This window comes from Nothobranchius furzeri, chromosome 5 (genome assembly GCF_043380555.1).
Source record: "Nothobranchius furzeri strain GRZ-AD chromosome 5, NfurGRZ-RIMD1, whole genome shotgun sequence".
NCBI classification, from domain to species: domain Eukaryota; kingdom Metazoa; phylum Chordata; class Actinopteri; order Cyprinodontiformes; family Nothobranchiidae; genus Nothobranchius; species Nothobranchius furzeri.
The window spans coordinates 44,775,733-44,802,546 of NC_091745.1; the positions used below are offsets into that span (position 1 = coordinate 44,775,733).

The 26,814-nt window shown below is 42.2% G+C and overlaps 1 protein-coding gene and 1 long non-coding RNA gene across 2 annotated transcripts in view; both read left to right on the forward strand.

The window, feature by feature from the left end:
* The first annotated feature begins 335 nt into the window (after positions 1-335).
* Positions 336-26,814, forward strand: part of LOC107378752 (A disintegrin and metalloproteinase with thrombospondin motifs 16) — a 112,576-nt gene continuing 86,097 nt past the window's right edge. Inside the window, exons 1-3 of the mRNA XM_015949123.3 lie at positions 336-848; positions 950-1,016; positions 7,443-7,801. Of these exons, the coding sequence (XP_015804609.2) occupies positions 756-848; positions 950-1,016; positions 7,443-7,801 (519 nt within the window). The 5' untranslated portion in view covers positions 336-755. The remainder of the gene's footprint in view (positions 849-949; positions 1,017-7,442; positions 7,802-26,814) is intronic.
* LOC139069830 (uncharacterized) lies at positions 7,817-12,212 on the forward strand. Its single transcript, XR_011520494.1, has 2 exons — positions 7,817-11,877; positions 11,998-12,212. It is a non-coding gene; the product is annotated as an uncharacterized lncRNA (long non-coding RNA).

Genomic DNA, 26,814 nt, shown 5'->3' on the forward strand with positions numbered 1-26,814 from the left:
AGAGGCCAACTCACAGAAAAATATTTTAGTGTCGTTGGATGTCGGGTGACACTGAAGACAGAGAAAAATATAAAAACTTGAGGTGCATGGCTTTGGGATACAGTGGCATAAATTCTGCTGAAGTTGAAGGTGTGAACCAGGTGTCCCATAAGTCAAAAATATCATTTCTCACCATTTTCCACAAACTTCTTTACTCTTTTTTCTGTCATGCGTATGAGCTTAGAGGAGGATCGATTCGCCCAAACGCAGGTGTCAAATGCGATTGGCTCTGGTCCCCCCCCCCCCTTCTTCACTCGCTCTCCAGCCCCCTGACACACAGCCACTGCAGACTCCTCTGAGAACTAAGATTCAGTTCGACTTGAGTCTGCTTTTGCCAAGACGAACCTCACGGCCTATTTAAGATAATCACATGATTTCAGTGGGAGTCCAAGTGGTCCGCGGGGGTCACTGGGTAGAGACACAGAGAGGGAGAGAGAGCAGCAGGAGCAGAGTGAGCGTGTGATGAGAGGGGGTTGATTGTTTCTCGGCTCTCTGAGTGGGGTGGGTGGAGGGGAGGAAAGAAAATGACCTGCCGGGAGAGAGGACTGGAGTTCAAGCACTTTTTGGACACGAATGGGGACCAAAGTGGTGGATCTGAAGAAGCTTGCATCTGAAGTTGTTGATGATAACAGGACGTGCTGCTGAGCGCTCAAGCTTCTGCAAAGTCTGTTTCTGGTTTGAGCTTCAGCGGTGTTAAAGGTGATCCCCAGACAGACATGGCTTTCCTGCACGTTTCTCCTGCCGAGAGGAGAAACTGGACCCGCTCGTTGGTTTTGGTCCACCTTTTCTGCTTTGTCACGCAGAACAAAGTAAGTGCGTTGTTACTCTAAATTGCTGCATTGCTAAAAAGGTGCAAAACAATTAAAAATCAGGTTTCGTGATAACAATGTTGACTTCTCTCCCCATCCAGAGCGCACCTTTGAACGGTGAAGGCGCGTCGGCTCTTCTCCACTCACTCAATTTACCCCAACACACAGGTAGGTTCCGTCTATAACTCAGAGGCTGATGTTACAGTTTTTGAAAGTATGATGCGCTGTTTCAGTGGGATTGTGGGCTTATTTGAAGCAGTTTGGCTCTTTTGTGTCTAAATAAAGGTTTTCACGTGCGGCTAGCATCCCTGAAACACCCTGCAGCATCAAACCGCGCTCACCTGCTCCACACGTCCCCTCTTTTCACCACTTGGGGGCGACACGCAACCTAACACAAATTAGTGTCTGAGCCAGTGATTTGTCACTTTAAAAAAACTAAATTAAAAACATTTTTGAGGAAGATAAGTAGATCGGAAAAATGATGGGAAATCCACAGAAATTGTGATAAATAATACTAGCAAAGTCTTGGTATTTGAATACTGAATTTAATTTTTATTACAGAAACGAGGAACGATCAGTCTCCAGTGATGGTGCTCTGATGCCTGCTCAATTATTAGTGCAAGCAAGCAGTTCGGAGAGTCCAAGGCTCTCATTTGTTCTTTAATTTGGATCCAAATGCTGAGTCAGCAGTTTCTTTGGCAGCAGATTCTGCTCCAGACCGTTTTTGTTGATGTTGTTACTATGAAAAGCATCATTTATCAAAAGAGTATTTTCAGGAAATGTGTGCAAATGATCTGAAACAGATTTTGCAGTTTTCTTTCTTTCTTTTTTTTTTTTTTTTTTTTTGCTAAAATTAGAAGAATGGTGACTTAGTTTGTAAGATTGGAACAGAGGTTAGAGTTGTGTGTTTGGATTTGTTGTTTAAACTTTTAAGCTAACTATGCGCCAGATACTCCAGTGTTTTATCAGTGCTAATGGTAGCCAGGAGCCACTAAACCAACAGACTAACAGCTGTAGAGAGCCATATCAGTTCGTGTGTGTGTGTGTGCGTGTGCGTGCGTGCGTGTGTGTGTGCGTGTGTGCGTGCGTGCGTGCGTGCGAGTGTGTGTGTGTGTGTGTGTGTGTGCGTGCGTGCGTGTGTGTGTGTGATCTGCTCCTGCATACTCTTTGTATATTGCCCGACATGGGTCAGTGCAGCTGTTTTTTCAGTCAAGAGAAGGAATGGGACAGTGAGGGAGGAGGACACGTTTGCAAATATAGAGAAGACTTCTTTTTTGGTGTCTTCCAAATGCTTTCCTGTCTGTCCTCATTTGTCTGTTTGCAGTCAAACTCTGAGATTGATTGCTTTGAGAGCTGGAGGATAGTTTTGCATTGTGGCCATCCATCCTAAGATACACTCAGCCTCTGTAAAACAAGCTTCTTTAAATATGTGCATCTGCTAATGAGCGTGCACATATTTCAGGCTGCAGGAGCTTTGCGTCGGCCTCAACTTGCACTATGCGACAGAGTTCAAACCCCAGGCATTCACACAGCCGGAGATGACACACCGTCTGCCATCCAGTGTGATTTTCTCACAGCTCAACCATGTGTCTGGGCTATATTTATCATTATTGAAGCAGGTCACAGTGCATGAACCTAAATTGGCTGTTATTCACCCTTTGGTTAAGTCTATTATTTCTTTGACCTTCTTGATGACAAAACATGACTTAAATTAATTTTAGACAATGATAGCTTTGTCCAACCACTTAGGACAATTTATACAAGATGCACAATAATAGATTGAAAACTGTAGGGTCAAAAAAAGCAGGAGTTTTATTCTTAACTTGTGTACTAAATCAGTACGTTTTTACTCATATTGAAAAGGAAAAGTGTCTGCTGTCATATTTTCTCCTGAAACATCATTCTTTGATAGTTTTTTTCAGGAAAGCATTGTTAGTTTTTCCTGCTGAAGAGCCATCATGTGTTTAAATGGATGGATGGCTCAGGCCAGTGACCCATCAAAGTCTCCTTTTAAGACCAGCAGTTCTCCTGCTCAAAGTGTAGTAAAACACTAAATCAAACATAATTCACTCTCCACAGACAGGCCTGCGGTCGAATGATCTAAAGCCTTCCTTTTCTTGTAATTATGTCTTGACCCTTTCAGCAAGAGTCAAGTAAAAAAAAAAACTCTTCACAAAGGAAAGGAAAACTGTCTTTATTTTGGGTGTGCTGCAGCAGAGGAAGCAATCAACTCAGTTTATAGTAAAAGATGTCCAGTTAGTGCCAAGTGACCTAAATAAATATCTGAATATTTCACTTGCACCATTCATTAAAAAACTTAAAGTGATGGGCTTAAATCAGCGTGACCCTAAAATAACGGTTCAGATCTTCTGAAGTGGAATTCTGTAGGAAGCTTATGAACAATTAATAGCTTATGTCTGATCATTTATTAACTCAGTTTGAAGAAGTAAAGACTAGTTGTGATCAGGCAGATTAGGTCTCTATGGTTAGAATGATTCCAGTTCGAAAATGGGTTATAAACCAATTCCTGTTTCAAAAAATTCCATGTGGTTCATGCAAATGCCATTTACTTAAAGTGAAGGTTCACAGACAAACAAATAATATTTTCCCTTTTGGAAATAAAATCAGTCACTCTGAGTTTTACATGCGTTGCTGAACATGAAGATTGTCTTCTACAGGAATTTCCTGCGTTAGCCGCGATACAAACTAAACGGCAAATGCTCCGGTCAGAAAAAGCCACACAGATGTGTGTCACACTAAAAATATAACTATTCATAGACTCAACCACATTGGCTCATGACTGCCAAAGACTTTTTGATTTAGCGGTCAGGAAAAAGCTGAACATGTCTCAGTTAGCCGAAGCTGACCGTTAGCAATAGCACATCCACAACATGGCAGAACAGGTTTGGACTTGTGTTATTTGTGTAGATAGCAACGTAGCTGTTTTAAACCAAGAAAGAATAGCAAACAGAGGCAGTGGAAGAGTTGTGTTGCTGTTAGCCAGTCAAAGTCAAAATATTCACATATCATGAATATTAATTAGCAAGACTCCAAATCCTGCCATTTTCTACCCCGACTCCTCTGACTAACTTCTACTTCCAGAAACTGGAGCACCAGGGTTTTTTGTCCACAGAAAATGACTCACAAAGCATTCATCACACTAGAGGCCACAGCAGATTTATTGAAATGACAAGTGCATGAGTGTATTGTTCTTTATGCAATTCTGTCATTCCACTAGAAATGTTACAAGATTCTTATAAAAAAGTTCCACCAATACCTTGATCCGCAGCTAATTTCCAGAGCAAAAAACCAATGTCTACATATATGACAGTGTGATACATATGTGGTAAATAGTTTGTAATTATATAGCAGCTTCTAAGGTTCTACAACCCCCCAAGGTACTTTAAAGCAAACCAGTCATTTACTCATTTACACACACACATTCACACACTGGTGGTAATGAGCTACATTGTAGCCACAGCTGCCCTGGGGTGCACTGACCGAAGCAGGGCTGCTATACAACCAGTCCCTCCAACCACCAGCAGCAGACAAGGAGGGTGAAGTGCCTTTCTCAAGGGTACGATGAATTTGAAAGATGGGATGCCAGAGTAAAAGAAAGAGTGCTAAACACCAGTTTTATAGTTGCAAACATCTGATTTTGTCCATGACTTCAAATGGTGTTTTTCTTTGTAGGACTCTGGTAGTTTGTCCTAAAGTTGAAGTGGTAGCAGCTAGCTGTTTCTCCTTCTCTGACTTGAGCCGTGAACCACTCACACCAGTGGTGTTCTGTTGGTAAATACATGAGTGTATGATGAATGGAGGAAACAGGGAAGTGCAGAGGTTTGGAGAGACTGACAACCGGATGGACTAATATTTACTTTGGCTGGAAAAGTGTCAGTGGTGGAGGTTTTTTCAGGCAAATGTGAGAGAACCACTTTATTATTTTTTCTGTGAATTTTTTATCTCGTTATAGCTATACTATTTTAAAATGTTGTTAAGAGGTATGAAAAATGTTGAAGCTAATTTGTTTTCAAAAATTGCCATTGCAGCTTTAAACCGCTATCCACAACTTGGAGGATATACTTTACTGACTTTCCCACAGCTCCACTTCAAAAGATCTGAACAATGACTTTAGGCTAACCAGCATCATTATTAGTGAGGCTATTGTAAATGCTTCAGTTTACATGAGAGCATAAACGTTGAACTCTCTGGCAACAACTAAAGGTTCTGTGGTATACTGACCCTCACTTTACCAATATTGTTTTAAACCTTAGAATTATTGGAGAGATACTGACAATAACTTTCTATATGATGCTGTGAATTACACGTTATTTACAGCATTGATTTTATAAAGTTTCACTTTTCATTTATACACCTTCCACAATTTTAGCAGAAGCCCAAGGTGCTGAACACAACCATAGTGGGCACAGTAACTAACAATAATAAAAACAACTAAAAAATGAAAACAATGAAAGAGAATTCAAAAGGAAAACAGTTCATGTTGCAATTTCCAGTGCTGAACATAGTAATGGGTCTTCACGCAGGATTTAAAAATCTGGAGGGGAGATGTCTGCTTAATGCTTCTGTGACAGAAAACGTCTCTGTCATTGCGTGTACATCTCTTTCACGTGGAGCTGAAGCATAAACTAGGCTTAACAGTCAGAGGCAACTCATTCCAAAGCGTAGGAGCCAAAATTGCAAATGTGCGATCTCCCCTCGATCTGCACCTAGAGCAAGAGGCGACCAACAATTCTCACTCAGCAGAGCAAAGAGTGTGGATGGTGACATGCTCGTGGAGCAGTGCCAAGAGATAAGCTGGTGTCATGAAGGGCCCCTACCCCCAAATTCCACTACCTCCGCTCCGCTCGGACACGAACTCCGGAGCAAAATCGGTCCCGTTGTAGTCAATCAGAGCAATTCCACTACTGCGGCCGTGCTCCGGCAGTGCGGCGCCGTGCGCCGCCCTCTGTTCCGGCGTCCAGCAAAAATAGAATCAATGCTATTTTCGCCGGACGCCGGAGCACCTCCGCAGTAAATGGACAGAAATCACAACCGCCCAACAGGAAAAGGAGCAAGCACAACTTCCGTTTTTCACAATAAATCGATAAACAAAAGGCGTTTTTTGTTTCATATGCACAGGTTTAACAACTTTTAACAACTATCAATGGCGGCTGAACTTTAAATGCACAAAAGTAAGCCATAAATACAGTTTCTACTATCAAAGTAGTCACACTTTGTTGATCCAAACACTGCTGATCTCTCAACACAAATGATGGGCAGATTAAACAGTTCATGCCGATGCTTCTCCCACACAACGGGTGTTTGGATCTAACTTCCGCGTTTATTGCTCGGACTGTATCGCAAGACCTCGAAAATCCCGCGCATGCTTGTTTGCCCACCTCAGGTCTCCGCACCGGAGCGGAGCCGTTGTAGAGCGGGTACCAGTAAAAATTGAGTTTGGAAGCGAGCGGCTGCGGAGGGTGGGGGCGGACTGGAGCGGAGGTAGTGGAATTAAAGGGTAACCCCCAAATTCCACTACCTCCGCTGCGCTCCGCTCCGACACGAACTCCGGAGCAAAATCGGTCCCGTTCTAGTCAATCAGAGCAATTCCACTACTGCGGCCGTGCTCCGGTCATGCTCCGGCAGTGCAGCGCCGTGCGCCGTCCTCTGTTCCAGCGTCCGGCCAAAATAGAATCGATCCTATTTTTGCCGGACGCCGGAGCACCTCCGCAGTCAATGGACAGAAATCACAAATGCCCAACAGGAAAAGGAGCGAGCACAACTTGCGTTTTTCACATTACATCGATAAACAAAAGGCGTTTTTTGTTTCATATGCACAGGTTTAACAACTTTTAACAACTATCAATGGCGGCTGAAGTTTAAATGCACAAAAGTAAGCCATAAATACAGTTTCCACTATCAAAGTAGTCATACTTTGTTGATCCAAACACTGCTGATCTCTCAACACAAATGATGGGCAGATTAAACAGCTCATGCCGATGCTTCTCCCACACAACGGGTGTTTGGATCTAACTTCCGCGTTTATTGCTCGGACTGTATCGCAAGATCTCGAAAATCCTGCGCATGCTTATTTGCCCACCTCAGGTCTCCGCACCAGAGCGGAGCCGTTGTAGAGCGGGTAGCAGTAAAAATTGAGTTCGGAAGCGAGCGGCTGCGGAGGGCGGGGGCGGACCGGAGCGGAGCGGAGCGGAGGTAGTGGAATTTGGGGGTCAGTGCAAGCATGAGGACTTTAAACTTGGCTCTATACTGCACCGGAAGCCAGTGGAGCCTTACCAGCACCGGGGCAACACGTTCCCAACAGTTAATGCCTAGTTGCTGAGTTTTGAACATGCTAGAGGCATACAACCACGTGCCCTGACCCAGCCTGTCTCAGTGTCGTTCCTTTTTACATTTTAATGGAGCCAAGCTTATTACCTTGTCTGAGAACTTTAAATGTCCTTTCCTTTTTATTTTGGAATGTGTGTAAAATTTTAGTTAATCTTTGTGTGGTTGCCCTGGCTGCTCTCTAAAAGTCTTTCCACGTAAAAAAAAATCTTTATACCCCTTTTTTGTTGTCCTTTATTTTCTTCCCAGAATATGAAATTGTAACTCCATATGAGGTCAACCAACAAGGTGAATATGTCTCTCATGAAATTGTGCACCACAAGCTCAGAAGACATCGTAGATCCATGACTCTGGATGCCAGCTCATCAAAGACCAGCAGTGTCAGCGAAACAGTCCATTTCAAACTAAGAGGCTTGGGGCAGGACTTCCACATGGAGCTGAGAGAGGCGTCGGAAAGCCTGATTGCACCTGGCTTTACTATCCAGGTCCTGGGAAAAACCAGCACCAAAAGCCTCAGGGTCTACCACCGAGACGACCACTGCTTTTACCAGGGGTCGCTGAGGTCAAAGGTCAACTCCGCGGTGGCTCTGTCCACATGCTTGGGAATGGTGAGTCTGAACATGTGTAGAATCAGGTTGCAGAAGGTGTTGGGTAAGATGAAGAAGAAGAAAAGGCAAAACTGGTTTGGTGCTGACATAAACATAAGATGATAGTGCTTGTAATGCTGAAACCTCAAGAGACAGAAAGACAGAGGTCAGTGACTCTTTCTGATTTTCATCTCCGTGAATTAAAAACCCTGTAAAACAAATGGCCAACAGTGGGTAAAGTTTCCTGCTCACAAACTTTAAATATTCAGCTGATATCTTATCATGCCCCCATGACTTATTATCCTTCAGCTTCATCACAATGTCATGGACTTCTTGGACTGTTAATAGATACATCCTTGTTGTTCTCTACCTTATCAATTTCAGGGGGATCACTCTTGACACAATTAAACAAATCATAATAATGCTTATGCCATAACTATTTTTACGAAGTGGCCCACTCAAGGTAACCAGAGAGTCTACAATTGCCTCATAGAGGAGGCACAGCTCTCTACCATGCTGCACATTTCTACAGTTCATGTCCCCACATGTTATTGCACCCTTAGGGAGTTTAAGATTACCTAGAAGGACATCCGACCGGCTACCATACTTATGGAGATTCTGCTCAGTTAAACTGTCCCAATTTATTTTCCCATCTTGAGAGTAATTTATTATAGGCAAAAGGGCTGGTAAATGACCTACATTTATCGATACGCAGAAGGGAATGTGAACAGAGACAGTAAGTTCTGAGTTTATGTTGATGTCACTTATTGACTCATGGGCATCTTTTGAACAGATGCAGCGGTCAAGCCATGAGGTTGAGTGCCATGCTTCACTGATATAAGATATTAGGGACGCCAAAAAGAGGCCTCACCCGCCGAAGGACTTCCAGATCTTTTCAAGCCCTCTCAGCTGCCTGAAAAAAGAACAAAGGACCTTGTGAATTCATATTTAATCCTGCAAGTATAAAAGTGACATATCATTCTAGTTTTAAGTTGTCTGATAAAATATGACCACTTCCCAAGTTTATTAGGGTAAATTTGCTGTTTATAGTTGCTTTCTGAAACTGTATTTTGTAGGGCTGCTTTCTGATTTGTGAGTGTTTCTAGATGAGCTCCTAATAAAAGATTCAGCCATGGAGGTCCAGGGTTACAAACATAGTTCTCACGCTGGACACAGTGAGCCAGAGCAGGGCATCAATGGGAACTGGAATCTTTCTGATGGGAATTCGGGGACTACTGCAGCTTCATCAGTAAACAAATATTTAGACTCCATGGGAAAGGTAGTAACTATTTCCCTTGTGTATTGTCCCTCTGATTTCAAACATCAACAAGTGATCATAAGACATGAAATGACATCAACTTTGCCTTTGAAACAAATCCTACTGAAAGCTGGAGGATGGTTTTATATGAGTTTTTCATGCAGGCTGGACATGAAAATAGTCTCCTACACCTATCTCTTGCATTAGCTTCTGATAGAAAACAGATGGTGAAACTCTAGGATTAGAACAGCCTGACAGATCTACGTCACACTGTCACTTAACATTGATTAGCATTAGTAACTCCATCACACTGCAGGCTTTTGTTATTTGTGGAAATAAAACATCAGTGTTGCAAAGTAAACTGAGTCAGTGATAGTGTTGCATTGCTGTTAACCAGTGAGAGGTGAGATGTCCCAATATATCAGGAAATAAGACTCCAAATCCTGCAGTCTGAAGCTCTCCTCAGATGTGGCTAACTTCTAGTTCCTGAAAAAGATGCACCAGGGTTTTTTTCCCCGGAGTACGACTCACAAGGCATGCAAGACTAGAGACCACTGCAAATGTATTTAGTAAATTAGTGTCCACACCTTTAAAGCTTAATACAATTGTAAGTGAGCACTTAGCCCTTTCTGCTAAGGGTTAGGGTTACTTTCATCACTATCTTACTTTCCAGAAATCGATGGAACAAAAGCAACATGTCAGTCCTACTAAGTTCACATTTAACCTGCCAAATGGTTTCATACCCTTTATGTTCACACATATGTGAAAGAGAACATCATAAAACTGTTCCTCCTCTGGGCTGACTTTATGTTACCACATGGTGCACTTTAGTCTGGTTTTATTGGGGTGAGGGTGCTGTGAGGTTAGTAGAGTTCTTTGCAGAAATCGTTTCAGTCTGGTGTCATTATGTATTACTATTTTAAAATTGTCTTGTGTGAATTTTTCAATCAATCAGTGTTATTCATAAGCACTTTCCTGAACCCTGGAAGGTGACCAAAGTGGTTTACGTACAAAAAAAATCACAAAAAAAAAAAACAATGTAAGATGACAGTAAAATTATAGCTTAAACATTAAGATAAAAAGATAAAAATGACAAAACAGCAAGAATCTGCTCTTTCTGCATGGAACAGGCTGCAGGAAATCTGGAAAAGAACTGAGTCTGTCTCATTGAATATCTTTTAAACCAGACTGAGAGCCATTGAGACAGATTCCTTGTGTTGTAACTGCTTTCTGTAATTTTGTACATGTCTGTGTAACTGAAAATATTTGTAACTGTAACTTTTGCTGCCTCTTGGCCAAAATTCCTTGAAAAAACATTTGTTTTTCTCAACGGGGCCTTGCTGGAAAACTAAAGTATAAATAAATAAATAAATAAAAGATAAAAAACTCATACTTTATCAAAAAGGCACAGATAACAGAAAGCTAGATGAGAGGGCTGCCCTGAAGTCCCTATTAGTAAAAATCCCATTAGAAAAGTTAAGTTTTGAATTAGTTTTTTTAAAGGGGACATATCCGAAGTTAGATGCAGGTCTGTGGGGAGTTTTTTCCAGAGCTGCCACTGAAAAAGAGCTATCACCCCCAGGGGCGGCGTTAGGCCCGGCTACTTGGGCTGAAGCCCCGGATCTTTCATGATAAGCCCCGGATCTAAATCGCGGAAGTAACATGCAGTACCAAAGTCCAACAGAGAGAGCGCAGCTGGCAGTAGTTTGTAACGTCCCATTTAGTCGTCACACACACACAAATTTATTCTCCGCATTTGACCCATCCCCTGGGTCAAAATAGCTCGGGAACTATTTGGTGGTATAACCCCCAAATCCAACCCCTTAATGCTGAGTGTCAAGCAGGGAGGAATTGGGTCCTATTTTTCTCAAAGTCTTTGGTATGACCCGACCAGGAGTCGAACCCCTGATCTCCCGGCGGACACTCTACCACTAGGCCACTCAGTCGGTATACAGCCTGCCTGAGCCTCCACCACTGAAGAGAAGCCCTTCAGCAGCTGGTTTCTTCTACAATCTCTGTCTGAAACGCATGAGTGAAGATGGACATAAGGACGTTTTTTAGACCAAAAGTACAACGACAGAACCCAGCTCTGATGAGACTGGTGTTGACTCAGGTTTGTGAGTCTTATTTGAAAATATTTGTTGTGCTGCTGGTTTGCCTAAAGTTAGCTTACTATCAGGTAAAGTTGTTGGAGAAATGGAATATTTACCATTATCTCACACTAAACACTAACAGGAACAATACTCTGCCCTGAATATGCTGAATATGTAGCTTCAGATTAAACATTGGCTGTGTCTCAATTCAGGGTCTGCATCCTACGTCGGCCGGATTCGTCGGCCGGTTACGTCACAGTGCCGCGACTAGGCCTGTCCCAATTCGAAGACTCCTTCAAATGCGGTCGACGAATGCGGCCTTCTTTTTGCCTGAATGAAGGATGGGTCGGGTGTATCCTTCAATAGGTAGCATTTCCCAAGATGCCTTGCGGGCCGGCCAGCAGAAAAACTTAAAAACAATGGCGGACAGTGAAGCGGGAGCTGTTGGAGAGGATTGCGCATATAAATGTCAGTATAAACTTGAAAACTGTTAGGTTAAGGACTTTTTGTGATACATGAACGTTATTTTAGTTAGAAATGTAACAGTAAAAGTGCTTGTATTGCGGTCTCGGCTCGTATGTTCGGCCGCGCTCGGTGTCGTACTTCTCCCGCTACGTTTTCCCCCTGATTTTAATAGGAGTTTGTATTTTAGGAACAAAAGAGAAAACCAGGGAATTTATTAAGCTTAGGGCAAAGATGGACCACATGATCACCGGAGCAAAGTATTCGGCGGCTGTGGCATGGAGGTACAATAACATCTCATATTTTAAAAACTCGTTTCAGTATATTTTTTCTGCGAAAACATGAAAGGAATAACCCGTTGTCCTCTTTTCTCTTCCTGTTTCTTTTCTTACATGTTTGTTAAGACTATTCTGGAGAAAATGGGCATCCAGGGGAAGGTGCCAGCGATGACCAGCTTCTGGAGCTGATCAGGGAGGACATGAGGCTGCAGAGCAGCAGAGAGCACAGGAGAGAAGGAAGAACTTTGACAGCTTTTTACTTTGCTAGAAAAAAATGGTTAATAAAGATTAAACATGTACATATAAAAGAAATATCTAAATAAAATCAGTTCTGCATTAAACTCTTGAATTTTATTTTTGTTTACAAATGAGAATTGTTCAATATTACAGGGTATCCGCTGGGTCTTGAAAAGTCTTAAAAGGTGATGAATCGGTTTTGGTCAAATTAAGACCCTTAGAAAGTATTAAAAACTATTATCACATCTTTGCTCAGGCTCAGCTTGTCTAAAGTATTTTCTCTGAATTAGCTCTCCAACAGTCAAGGAAATGATTAACCCCCAGAGACCCACGGTTGTAACATTACAACATCAGATTTAAGTCTACAAGAGTAAACCTTCCCCATTTTTTTCTTTTTAAAACTACATTTACATTGCTAATAGGTCCCATTGTTCAGTTCTGCAACACTATTGGCTGTTAAAATGTGTAAATAGGCCCGTTTATCTGGCCTAGAACAACATGTGAAAGGTTAAAAAAAGATTTTGCAGTTGTTTTCTAAATTTGGGTCTCTGGGGGTTAAAAAGCTAAATAAAACGTCGAGCTCCATCGTTTAAAGTTCCTTCTGCCCAGCGGTTCCACGGTTGCTAGGCGACTGAACGTTCGCGGAGGGAGTTCATGAAGGCTAGGCCTGTCCAAATTCACAGCCGTTAACATCCGGTCTACCCGGCCGACGGAGGACGCAGCCCACGTCGGCCGAGTGGGCTGGGTCCTTCGAAGGATGCAGACCATGAATTGAGACACAGCCATTATGTGGTACAAGATATATATATATATATATATATATATGATGTGGACTAGTGCGTGTCACGTGTGTGCGCGCATGCGTGTGTGCGCGCGTGCGCGAGTGCGCGCGCGCGTGTGTTAAGTCCCGGATCTTCTTCAGTCCTAAATCCGCCCCTGATCACCCCAATACTGATAAACCGGGAAATGCTTGTCTGATGGCCATGTTGTGCATGTCCACTGGCGTATGCATAGCATGTCAGAGAAGTAGGAGGGGGCCAAGCCATAACTGCTCTTGAATGTTCACAGAATGAGTTTATGTTGTATTCTAAAGTACACAGGAAGCCAATGCAGCGCTGAGAGCACAGGGTAATGTGGCTAAAGCTGGAGTAAACATCGGCTTAGCCTACACTATTTTGAGGAACCTGAAAAGGGCTATGAAGTCACAGGCTGATGGTGACCTGGCTTTGTTGCTACTGGACTTGTAAGTAATAATATAATTTGTCTAACAGTGTGGATCTTTTTGATTTGTGGCATATTTAGTTAAGCTTGGCTCATGTTAGTGTTAGCTCATTGGTAGCGCTAGCTACAACAGGCTGCTGCATGGTCGTTTACGGTAGTTGTCTTTCCCCTTTCAGCCAGTAGGGCAGAGTAGCAGGAAACTGCTCTGTGTCACTTTAAATGTAAATAAGTCATGGGAGTAATTAAAAGGCACATGTAACGTGTGAGTTGAACACGGAGAGGTCCAAGGTAAATTCTTTGCCAGTCTTTGAGGCAGTCTTTGACAAGTTTAGTCTGTAGGCTTTTCTTTACTTTTGTCTGTCTTCAAGTAGAAGCAGGCAGTCATGGACTCTGAATCTTCTGTGGCTGTGAAGGCCTCACATGTGAAGCAAGCCTTCATTTCAGAGAGAGGTGCTGATGTGCTACAGATCAGTTGAAGGGAATGTGTGTTCCTCTTTTAACAGGATGAGTGTGTAACTTGCCTGAGGCCTGTAGTAGTAGTGATAATAGAAAGCTGCACACTTGTTCCATCTCTGGGATTTCCAATACTATATGAGGAACTGATGGAATGGAGCTTTGAAGAGCTAAAAGTGGTCCGGGCATGCTACTGTCATCTTTTATTATTTGTTTTGTAGCTCTAGCTCAATCAAGAGATCTGGACAAAAATGTGTGTGTGTGTGTGTGTGTGTGTGTGTGTGTGTGTGTGTGTGTGTGTGTGTGTGTGACTGTCATCTTTTATTATTTGTTTTGTAGCTCTAGCTCAATCAAGAGATCTGGACAAAAATGTGTGTGTGTGTGTGTGTGTGTGTGTGTGTGTGTGTGTGTGTGTGTGTGTGTGTGTGTGTGTGTGTGTGTGTGTGTGTGTGTGTGTGTGTGTGTGCTCTGTCTTCTCAATTGTGGTGGATACTTAGCCAGATTCAGTTGGAAGTTTCTTCCTGTAAAAGGGGAGCTTTCCTCTCCACTGTCACTATGCGCTTGTTTTGGGGTGCTTTGCACCTTTCAGCGGAGGCTTTCACTAAAATATTGCCTATGATTCCTTTATGTTACTAATTACTTTCGCTTGCAGTTAGTCTGGATATTAAGGTCACCAAGCAGAATTGGGATCACTACTGAGTGACTTTAAGGACTTTTTTTTTACTTACAATGCTAGTTGGATCCATTCACTTACTGTGTTTTATGCTAAGCTAAAGTTAAAGGAGTACAGCCAGGTCAGGAGATTGACTGGACTAGTTAAAATTGTTTTTTTCCTAATTCTCTCTTATCTAACTCTGTGAAATATACAAAACTTAAATTGGGTGGACTATCCTTTTAACTAATTGGCATAAATAACTGAACTCAATGCACTGATAAGTAGGTTCAACTGAATTGTTTACTTTGTAACGTGTCTTGAGATGACTCGTGTTGTGATTTGGTGTTATAAAAATAAACGGGTTTGAAGTAAAAAAAACGATTTCTCTTTCTCCTGTTCCTGAAACATTATCTAGGATTATTTGGAAATCCCCAATTAACTTGGAAAAATAAATGGGAGGGCCACACATATTCAGGTGCACCTTGTAAGGTACTGAATGCCCCCCGCCTGCCTCCTTCATTTCCGCTGCACTTCTTTTACATGCCCTCCCCATTCCTGTTGCTGCATGTCAGGATGAGTCTTGACTCCACACAGTCCAGCTGTCTGCGCCCTCCCAAGTAGTGTTTCTGCATTTTATGACTACTATTTGCACCTTGTACAGCACAGTGTGTAATCTGATGACTTGGAAATTTGGAAGGGGAACAGTGTAACCTAATCTCCCAACATAGTGGACTACATACTTGCTAATAAATACAACAAAATAAGACTAAATGGAGATAAAATATAATGGCAAGAGTAGTAATTATGGTCACAAGCTTTGATTCAACTGGTCAACACCCTTGAGAAGGGGATGGTTCTTAAATGGTGTTGATTAATTTTCTAAACCCCCCCCCCCCCCCCCCAAAAAAACGAAATAAATGGACTGCAATTAAAGCTCTAGATCACACAGCAGAATAAAGCCAAATGATTTGCCTCTTTGTGTAAAATTTGCTAAGTGAAATAAACCATCTTGCCATATACTGCACACTGAAATATCCTATGAATGCAAATCAAAATTGAAAGAAGAAAATAGCTAGCTCCACCACAATGTATAGCCCACACTTCCCAAAAAAACAGAACTTAGCAAAAGGAACATCAGTGTCCTATTTTAGTGAAAGTGAAGACATTGCACAACTCTAATTTCCCTCTGGGATTAATAAAGTATTTTGAATTGAATTGAAATGTTTTAACTTACCTCTACAGTATCAATACTACGCTGGATTACCATGGTCTCAAATTCACATTTGCAAAACAGTTTCAATGAATCAAAATACTTGATTCAGTTTTAAAGTTGATGACATGTCTTCATTTAGGACACTTAAAAAACACAGGTCCCAACAATATTTTATTGATTTTGTGACCACTAGCCTGCTAGGATAAAAACAAGACAAGTTATTTGACCTTAAAATATGCAAAAACAGTTAATTCTAATTATGTGCAAGGAAGATGTTGTTTGGACTCGCTATGTTGTAGGCTTGTGATCAAATAGTATCCGACACATTTGTTGTAAATTTAACTGTCTTCCAGAATGAGAAATATATCATCTTAATAGAGAAGCACAAAGCTGAGGTGTGATTATAATGTTACACATATTTTGGAAAATACAGTGTAGAATTATTGGACGTAATTTATTTTAAGAACCAAAAATGATGTTAGGATTGTTGTACTATGTTTAGAATGTCCAGAATTTGGCACTGTGGATGATAAATGACAAAAAAAAGAAGTTATCTCTATAAAACCCTTTTTTGCAAGTAAATGACAATTTTATCAGGAACTTTCTAAAATACCCTGGAGGATCTAAATTCTGTGCCCTGAACAACATTTCCTAGAAACAGTTAAATTTAGAAAAGGCAAAGTGTCTTAAACAGCCAGCAGTTTTGAACTGACCCTTTAATAACCTTATTTATTAGTCAAATAAACTCAGCTCTCGATAATCCAGGCTGTGCCATGAGACTGTGGTTTGCATTGTTGCGCTCCACATAAAGACTTCAGGTTTGAATCTTGGCTTGCTCTATTCTGAGAGTTGGCCTGCTTTCCCTATGCTGGCAGGAGCCATTTCCAGGTATGCTGGCTTTCACTCACCGACTAAGATCATGCATATTAAGTTCATTTGTGATTCTAAACCGAGTGTCCATTTAGCTTCCAAAAGGTTCACTTTTGTAGTTAAGGGTGCAGATTTGTTTTGCTGAAAGTATACACAGGAAAGTACTTACATTAATCAGGTAAAACCCATGTACACTACAAAGGCACAGATGGAGCGAAAACACATGTTTTGCCTTTTTGTGAGAATTTCCTTTAATTTGTTGGTCTGCATAACCATATCTGAAAAGAGTGTGAGGGAACACATTTCTGTGGTGCTAAAAGAGTTGAGCAGTGAGTCATTGTCAGGAAGTCGTATTGAGTAGTGATTACATTGATGTTCATATAGTTGAAAAGTGAGGCTGAATTAAAGCAATGTGATGATTTTGGAGAGAAGCACAAGTCGTTTTGTTTTTACTGAAGTTAAATAGTTCTGTGGATGCTTTCAGATTTCTTAACAGGGAATTAGCCAGATTACCCAGGGCACTCCAAACTACTGTTTAACATAAATCAGAACATGACAGGTTATATGACAACTCCTCACTAAATATTTGTGTCTGCAGGTGTGAGCCCCATGGCTGTCTTTTGCAATTATGGACCTTTTTGTTTGCCTGTTCCAACTTATTTTACCGCTATTATGACCTGAACAACGATAACCTCTTGTGACAAAAAGAACAGATGAAGGAAAATTCTCTTTTATGCATTTTTCTCCAAAGGTGCTTAGCCCCCACCTCCTATAAACCACCCAGACAGATTAAGCACGTAGCGTGTGAAGTCCTGAAAGCTGACAGCAGCACTGTTCTGGTCAGGCCTCAGCGTGACTTGGAGCCAAATGTTGACGATTGCCTATGATTGCAAAGTGGTGGGGCGGGTGCCATGGAATCATGCACCAGTTGTCGCATGTGATTTGAAGTAATGACGCTGGCTTGAGTATTTCTTGACCATTGGCAGCAAAGCAACAGCTGAACGTGGTAATGCAACAGTAATCCTCCTAATTCCTAATTCATTAATTGAACCTCCACCCATGGTTAGTAACATAAAAACAAATATTAAAAAACAACTGAAAATCATTCATACCCATGTTAGCTAAGCAGTCCACAAATATGATTTGATGCTGCCAAAACCTTATAAAAATGTTATGATCAATTACGTATTGGTTTGTTTTTTATTGTGAAAGTCTGCAACACTAGCTTCAAGAGTCGATGAGTCATTTCATCACTGAATGCAATTTCTTTGTAAAAGCAAAAAAAAAATTACAATAATATAGTTTGGAACCCATTTCAATGTAGAGTTAAATACACAAAGAATGTGGCACCACTACAGTTAAGTACAGATGATCAATAGGGACTGACCAGGCATGAAGGAATTAATCAGAGGGGCTTCAAATAGACCAAAAGTAATCCTGAAGGAGTTTCACATATTCATAACAGAGATAGTTGTTTGATCATTCGATGGGTACGTTTAAGAGACAAGGATGGACTCGTGAAGGTAGCCAGAGAAAAAGCAATCTAAAATGAAAGAAAAGGAAAGGGACTAAATTAAACTTGGTTCTTCTTATCTACCCAATAAAATTATTGCCAAAGTAAAACATTGTGATTGTAGCATCATCCTTTGGGAAGTTGCAGGACCCAGGGGACTGGTCAGAACAAACAAACTCACAAATGGTTTTAAAAGCTGTTTCTTGAGGGTACATTGCTTCAGTTTTCGAGGGAATTTTTAAGTGATACATAAGCCGTGTTTCCATTGTGGGAATTTCCGGGAAATATCTGGGAGGTTGGAAGGTGTCAGGGAAAATATGATGGCTCAGTCCTCTCAGCTGTTGTGTCTCCATAGAAAATTGGCTGCGAGTTACGCGGTCAGCTCCAAAAGGTGTTCATGGATATTAATAACATTAAAAAAATTTTAATATTTCAATGCTGTAATTTAATCCATTCTGAGGAGGAGTAGAGCAGCTGTGTGATGTAAAGAACTGCGTTCAATGACAAGAAACAGCCCAAATTACGATGTGGAAGAATTTTTGGCCACATTTTTCAGCATTGGGAATTTTGAAACGACTATTTTAATTCAAAGTTGCTTATTTTCTTTTCCTTCCATTCCACTCCATCAGCAGCTCCTCCAATTTTACAAATACTGGTTATTTGGCGAGGTAGAACTAGGGCTGGGCGATATGGCTTAAAATCAATATCACAATATATAGAGCTCCGGGAGTTGACGTCACTTCTCCCGGCATGCAACAGTTCAAATCGAAACGGCGCCATCTTGGCAGGCAGAAGCCCGCAGCTGGACTATTTGTTATTGTCAGAAAACTCAAACGGGAAATATGGTAGATTCCTGTTGTGCCCCAGGATGCCAGAACAGACGCGGACAACATAAGGGATGAACCATCTACAGGATTCCCCGAGGTCCAGAATGCCGCAAATGTTGGATCATTGTAATAAAACGCGCTAGTGACCGGGCTAAAATGAAACTGTGGGATCCCGAGAGTAAAGGTTTTCGCTTATGCAGTGACCACTTCATATCAGGTACATAAACCAACGTTTCCTCAACTGTGCATTTATTTTAAATGCTTTTATTACGATTGTTAGTGGGCTTCGTAAACTTATTTTGGCGTGGCTTTTTCTGTCTTATTACTCATAGCAACAAGTAAACATCAAATAAAACATTGCCTCGTGATTTCTACGTGCTGCCGTTTACGTGTCTTGTGATCACGGCAATTAATCGGCTAAGCTGTATTTAATTTTTAAGCAATGGTTGATCAATTGTCAGATCACACATAAAAAGCACTTTGGATTGCTATTATCTGTCTCACCGAGACAGATCTCAGACAGATCCTGAGACGCTCCTGCCTGACATATTTATTTATTCACGGAAAAAAAAATCAGACTAGTGAATTCTCTTGGCGTTCAGTTTATACATTCAAACAGCACAGCACTCTATTTAAACTTCTTACATGTAAATCTATGTTATTTGTCCATCCATCCATTTTCATCTGCTTATCCAGAGTCGGGTCGCGGGGGCAGTAGCCAAAGTCGAGAGTACCAGACTTCCCTCTCCCAGCCACTTGGGCCAGCTCCTCCGGGGAAATCTCAGGGCATTCCCTGGCCAGGTCCGCTCCGACAGCTTCTGGCGTTTTTAAAAAGTATCCCAGGGGCATAGTAAGGATCGGAGATGTTTAGTCTATTTAATTTCTGACTATATAAAATGATTTCTTCGGTTTTAAAGTGTGAAGTAAACTGCGAAGGAGTAAAATCCAAGCCGATCCAGTTCATTTTGTTTACCTTTGTTTCCTGCCAACATGGCGTCTACACTCTGAGAGTCCTGTGTTGTCTGGAGCTCTATTGATGATTTCACTTCGATAACGATAAATAGACAATAACTACAGGTATGCACAGAAACAAAAGTTGTCCACTAGATGGGGCTGTCACATGTATTACGTTGAGTCACATTTTTACATGACTCAAGGTGGTACAGCTTCTTAAACGGACATGAACATTACCAACCTACACACATCTTTTCTTTTTTTTACAATCATATTTATTGACATGGGAAAACTTATCTCGATAAGAGTGAGAAATTTCGATAACAATACAGTTTTGATTTATTGCCCAGCTCTAGGTACAACCAATCGGCATGAGTTAAACACAAGTCCTATCCAGGGACTCTATTGAGTATTTCTAAGTACATAGCCCTGTTCGGGTATACAGGTGGTTCCTAAAATAGCCTAGAAAATTGTCCTTTCAAGCCGGCCCAGTGAAATTGAGACATGCATGCCGAAAAGGTCCAGTAAAACAACCTGGAAATTCCCATTGTGGAAACACTTTTATAAATAGGCTAGTTTTTTTGATGGGGTTACTTGTAAATCCACACTCCTTTAAAGAGCACAATTTATTTCTTCAGTTAGTATAAACAATGCCCTAAACCAATAAAATTCATGAAACCCAAATGGTACAAATTTCACTAAAATCTGTTTTATTTTTAGACGGTAAGGTCAGAAAAATGTGAAAGATGGGTGCTTTGGAAGGCACTGTTCAACATTGTTCCTAACACTGAAGAATATGTTTTAACACGGTTTGAGCATGTCAGGCTTTCATAAATGCATTGTACAGATTGTAAAATATGCTAATCTTCCTGGTAGATGCTGACTGTATTTCTGGTAGTAAACTTGTCTCCAGAAATGCTTCAGTGTCTGTGGTTATCGTTTGTCTGACACTACATTTACTGTATGGTGGGAAATGATCATTATCTGACACAGTAACACCTGTAAACAACAACTGCTCTCCTCCAGCTTGTGGTAAAAAAGGAGCAAAAATTATACAGTTAGATTTGAGGTGTTCGCCCCACATTTACACAAAGTCAAGTATATATGGGTGCATGTTTCTATCGTATATAAAATATACCATAAACCACTGGACACATTTTAATAAAACTTTAAAATGTAAACATTGGATGTACTTCTACAAGTAATTAACTCTTGAATTGAACCCAATTCAAGATGATCACCACAGATAATCAACATTAGCAAAAACACAAGGATATGAAAGTTTATTTTAGAGATATTAGGCTCAGATTTAGTGTCATAGTTGATTTGAGTCTTCCCAATACTGTTACAGATTAAATGAGATAAAAAATAAACATTATTGTAAAAATTTGTTCAAAAGTTCATCATATCTCAGGATAAATGTAGGGCTGCAGCTATTGCATATTTTAGTATTTGAATATTCTATCGAATCATCCATCCATCCATTTTCATCCGCTTATCCAGAGTCGGGTCGCAGGGGCAGTAGCCTCAGGCGAGAGGCCCAGACTTCACTCTCCTCAGCCACTTGGGCCAGCTCCTTGGGGGGGAATCCCAAGGCATTCCTTGGCCAGGTGAGAGACATAGTCCCTCCACCGTGTCCTGGGACTACCTTTAGGTCTCTTCCCGGTTGGACGTGCCTGGAAAACCTCACCAGGGAGGCATCCAGGAGGCATCCTGACCAGATGCCAGAGCCACCTCAACTGGCTCCTCTCGATGTGGAGGAGCAGCGGGTCTACTCCGAGCCCCTCCCGAATGGCCAAGCTTCTCACCCTATCTCTAAGGGAGAGCCCAGCCACTCTTCGTAGAAAACTCATTTCGGCCGCTTGTATCCGCAATCTCGTTCTTTCGGTCACTACCCAAAGCTCATGACCATAGGTGAGGGTAGGAACGTAGATTGACCTGTAAATTGAGAGCTTCGCCTTCTGACTCAGCTCTCTATTCACTACGACAGACCAGTACAATGCCCGCATCAATGCAGATGCAGCACCAATCTGCCTATCGATCTCATGCTCCAGTTTTCCCTCACTCGTGAACAAGACCCCGAGATACTTAAACTCCTCCACTTGGGGCAGGACCTCATCCCTGGCCTGGAGAAGGCGTTCTACCCTTTTCCGAATCAAGACCATGGTCTCAGATTTAGAGGAGCTGATTCCCGTCCCAGCTGCTTCACACTCGGCTGTGAACCGCTCCAGCGAAAGCTGAAGATCACGTTCTGATGAAGCCAACAGGACCACATCATCTGTAAAAAGCAGAGACCTGATCCTCATGCCACCAAAACGGATGCCCTCCATACTTTGGCTGCACCTAGCAATCCTGTCCATAAAGGTTATGAACAGAATTGGTGACAAAGGGCAGCCTTGGCGGAGTCCTACCTTCACTGGGAACGAGCCTGACTTACTGTCGGCAATGCGGACCAAGCTCTGACACCGGTCATACAGGGACCTAACAGCCCGTATCAGAGGGCCTGGTACCCCATCCTCCTGGAGCACCCCTCACAGGGCCCGCCGAGGGACGCGGTCAAACGCCTTCTCCAAATCTACAAAACACATGTAGACTGGTTGGGCAAATTCCCACGTACCCTCCAGGATCCCTCTAAGGGTACAGAGCTGGTTCCCCCTGTAGTTGGAACACATCCTGTGGTCCCCCTTTTTAAATAAGGGGACCACTACCCAGGTCTGCCAGTCCAGTGGGACTGCCCCCGATGTCCACGCAATATTGCAGAGCCGCGTCAGCCAACACAGACCCACAACAACCAGAGCCTTGAGGAACTCTGGGCGGATCTCCTCCACCTCTGGAGCCTTGTCACAGTGGAGCTTTTTAACCACCTCAGTGACCTCAGCACGAGAGATTTGAGAGGCCAGCCCAAAGTCCCCAGACTCTGCTTCCTCACTGGAAGACGTGTCGGTCGATTGAGGAGGTCTTCAAAGTATTTTGCCCACTGATCCACAACATCCCGAGTAGAGGTCAGCAGCACACCGTCCCCCACTATAGATAGTGTTGGTAGCACACTGCTTCCATGTGTCCACCAGCGGGTTCGGGGGTTGCCACCACGACAGGCACTGATGATCCTGCGACCACAGCTCCGGTCGGCCACCTCAGCAATGGAGGCACAGAACAGGGTCCATTCAGACTCAATGTCCCCCGCCTACCCCAGAACATTTAAGTTCTGTCGGAGGTGGGAATTGAAGCTCCTTCTGACAGGAGACTCTGCCAGATGTTCCCAGCAGACCCTCGTGATACGTTTGGGCCTGCCTGGTGTGACCGGCATCCTCCCCCACCATCTGAGCCAACTCACCACCAGGTAGAGGTCAGTTGACAGCTTTGCCTCTCTCTTCTGCCAAGAGCACATATGGATGCCTTTATGTCTGAACATGGTGTTCATTATGGACAATCCATGACTGGCACAGAAGTCCAATAACAAACCACCACTCAAATTCAGATCAGGAGGGCCTTTCCTCCCAACCACACCTCTCCAGGTCTCACTGTCATTGCCCACGTGATTGTTAAAGTCCCCCAGCAGAATGAGAGAGTCACAGGAAGGAGTGCTTTCCAGTACCCCCTCCAAGGTCTCCAAAAAGGGTAGGTAGTCTGAACTGTAGTTGGGTGCATAAGCACAAACCATAGTCAGAACCCGTCCCCCCACACGTAGGCGGAGGGAGGCTACCCTCTAATTCACTGGGGTAAAACCCAACGTACAGGCACCAAGATGGGGGGCAACTGGTATACCCACCCCTGCTCGGCGCCTCTCAGTGGGAGCAACTCCAGAGTGGTAGAAAGTCCAACCCCTCTCAAGGAAACTGGTTCCAGAGCCAGAGCCATGCATTGAGCTGAGTCTGACTATATCTAGTCGGAACCTCTCAGCCTCACACACCACCTTCCCCACCAGAGAGGTGACATTCCATGTGCCAAGAGCCAGCTTCTGTAGCCGAGGATCAGACTGCCAAGGTCCCCGCCCACAACTACCACCCGTCCAGGCCTGGCTCCAGAGGAGGGCCCCATTGACCCACGTCCGGGCGAGGGAACACGGTTTCCATTTATATAATTCATCATAAGAGGTCTTCGGGGTCTTTGGGCTGTACTTTGTCTGATCCCTCATCTGGGACCTGTTTGCCATGGCTGACTCTACCAGAGGCAGAAAGCCTCAGACAACTTAGCTCCTAGGATCATTGAGACACTCAAACCCTTCCACCACGGTTAGGTGGCAGCCCAGGGAGAGGTCTATCAAATCATCAATCGATTAATTGAATATTCTATTTGACAATATTTCAAGTGAAAGAGACTGTGGTCTGCTGCTATAATTATGAAAATAACACAACAAAATGATACAAGGATCAACAATATGTAATAAAATGGTGTTGTCTAGTTCCCTCTTTCTCAGCTGATATTTATACTTAATATTTTAAGGAACAAAAATTGACTTATATTTCATTGAAATATTTGTTTTAATATCACTCATCCTGGTCTAAGCCTATCTATATCTATAGAAGTGTTTGTGAATTGTATGCTACAACAGCTGCTGCGGTGAGTGGATTGGCATTAGCCAATATGCCCGTTGTTTCACTCTTGATCCCAAACTTTAGACCGTTCCTGCCTTTTATGGTGTGTGTCTTTGCTGGTCTCTCAGTTTTCCTCCACAGCACCTAGATTACCTCATTATCCACCAGTAAAATGTGTTCAGACTGTGGTGTGCACATTTAATGAAGCTTTGAATCAGTAAAAAAGTTAATTGAGGAATTTAATGAATCAAACCATTCGAATCATTCAATGATTTGTTTCAGCCCTACATAAATGGTAAATGTCCTGCATTTATATAGCGCCTTCCTAAGGCACTTTACAGTACAACCTGTCATTTGTCCATGCACACACACATTCACATGCAGATGATGATGAGCTACGATGTAGCCACAGCTACCCTGGGGAAAACTGACACAGGCAAGGCTGTCGAACACTAGTGTCACCGTCCCTCTCATCACCACAAGCAAGCAGGGTGGGTTAAGTATTTTGCCCAACAGATATTTTGCTCTGACAGAAGGGGCTCAAACCTGCAACCCTTTGGTTACAGGCTAGGCATTTAACTCCTCTGCCAATGTTGCCTCACATACATAGGATGATCTTTAAAATTATGAAATGAAATGAAAGGTGATGATATTCCTTCAAAGAATGCAAAGTCTTTACTTTAAGTCTGGATCATGTGAGGTGTTAATACTCGCACTGTTACAACATGTCAGAAAGAAAATCTGGTTGACTACTGTGGAAACATAATCAGCGTACGATCACCATTGCAGAAAAAGCTGACACATCTGCATTGACTTATAGTTCCTCTCATCTGGATTCATGCTTTCTAATTCTCATGCTTAGAATTTCACAGAATTTCCCACTTTTTGATTTGTGACCAAATCTAATGGCAAGACCAAGGGTTTGTGGTTGATGGTGAAATTTAAAAAATTACAGCTGAGAAATGTTTTCCAAGTATCATCACCGTCACCATCTCAAGGCTCTTGGCCGTAAAGGCACACATACACATAAACTTCACCAAAATTTTCTGGTGAGTGATCCTAGTCTGACCCCAATATAAATAGATGTCATAAGCTGATGGGCGTGGCTTTTTTCTGAAATAGCGCCCCCTACGACCATTAAAACTCTCAGCCCCAAGTCATGCTTTGAATGAGGCTTGTGAAATTTTGTACACTTGTGTATTGTCTTAAGACCTACAAAAAACTCTCTTGGAGCCATGCTCCATATCCCACAGGCCATTTCGGTCCAAGTACGCCATTTTGTCATTTTTACACTCGGTAAAGGTACGTCAACTCTACAGCACCCTTTGACATATTGCCTTTATACTTCTGCTGAATCCTCTTAAGATATAGCGGGAAAACTGAACCTACAGATTTTCCAAAAGTCTAACAGTGTGGGCGGGGCTAAGCCTCAAACATTGACCTGTCACCACGCTATGCTTTACTTTTAAAACTCCAGAACCCCTTTAACCCAATCATCATGGGTCCCTGGCCAATAGCAGTAGACATATTAGAGTTATTTGGTGTCCAGTACTGGCAGGTTTCTAAACAGGGCAGGGCTTTGGGGGCATGGCGAAATTTGACAGTATGCCATGGAATTACGTTTGCATCTCATTCCAACAATTCTGATGTTATCGGTACAAAAGTTCACATGCTTGATACAAAGCCAAACCTCATTAGATATTAACTTAAAAATCTGGTAAGTGGGGCTTATTTTCTGAGATAGCGCCCCCTAGCTCCATTAAAAATATCAGCCCCAAGCTTTGACTATTGACTATTATGTCCCTACTTTTCAGTCAACAAACTAATGATCTTTTCCTGTATGTTCCTTGAGTCAGTCAAGTTTAGATGAGTGTTTTGAAAAAAATATTACACTTATGCAAAATAGAAAATAGCATAATATGTCAAACATACTTTCGTTAACTCCTCACGGCCGTCAAACCCAATCAAATCAAAACTTTGCCTGACAAGACGGGACAAGCAGCTGACCAAACTTTGTGGACAGTTTTTTGATACTTTATTAATTTTAGGAAATATGACCTAAACTGTTTTTGAATGAAAAAGGTTTTTTTAGTATAACTTTAAAAGATGTTGACATTTTTCAAAGCTCTTCATATCATCAGTACCTAAGGTCAATTCAAGTGTATATGTTAATTTTCAGCTTGATCCAACAATAGGAGGCGCTATAAACAGCAAGAATTTATACTGTTGTTGAACTGGCTAAATGGATCTGCATGAAACTTTGTGGATGTCATCATTACATAGTCTTAAGACAATATTTTCAACACAGTAATGATCCATCAAAGTGGTTAAAATTTGAAAAAATTACTACAAATCATCATTTGCACATAAATGACAAAGATTTTTAGGTTGTGTTAATTGCACAATGATGAGTTCATATAACTAAAATTGCAGCTCCTTGAAGAGGTTTACTCTTTCTATTTAAA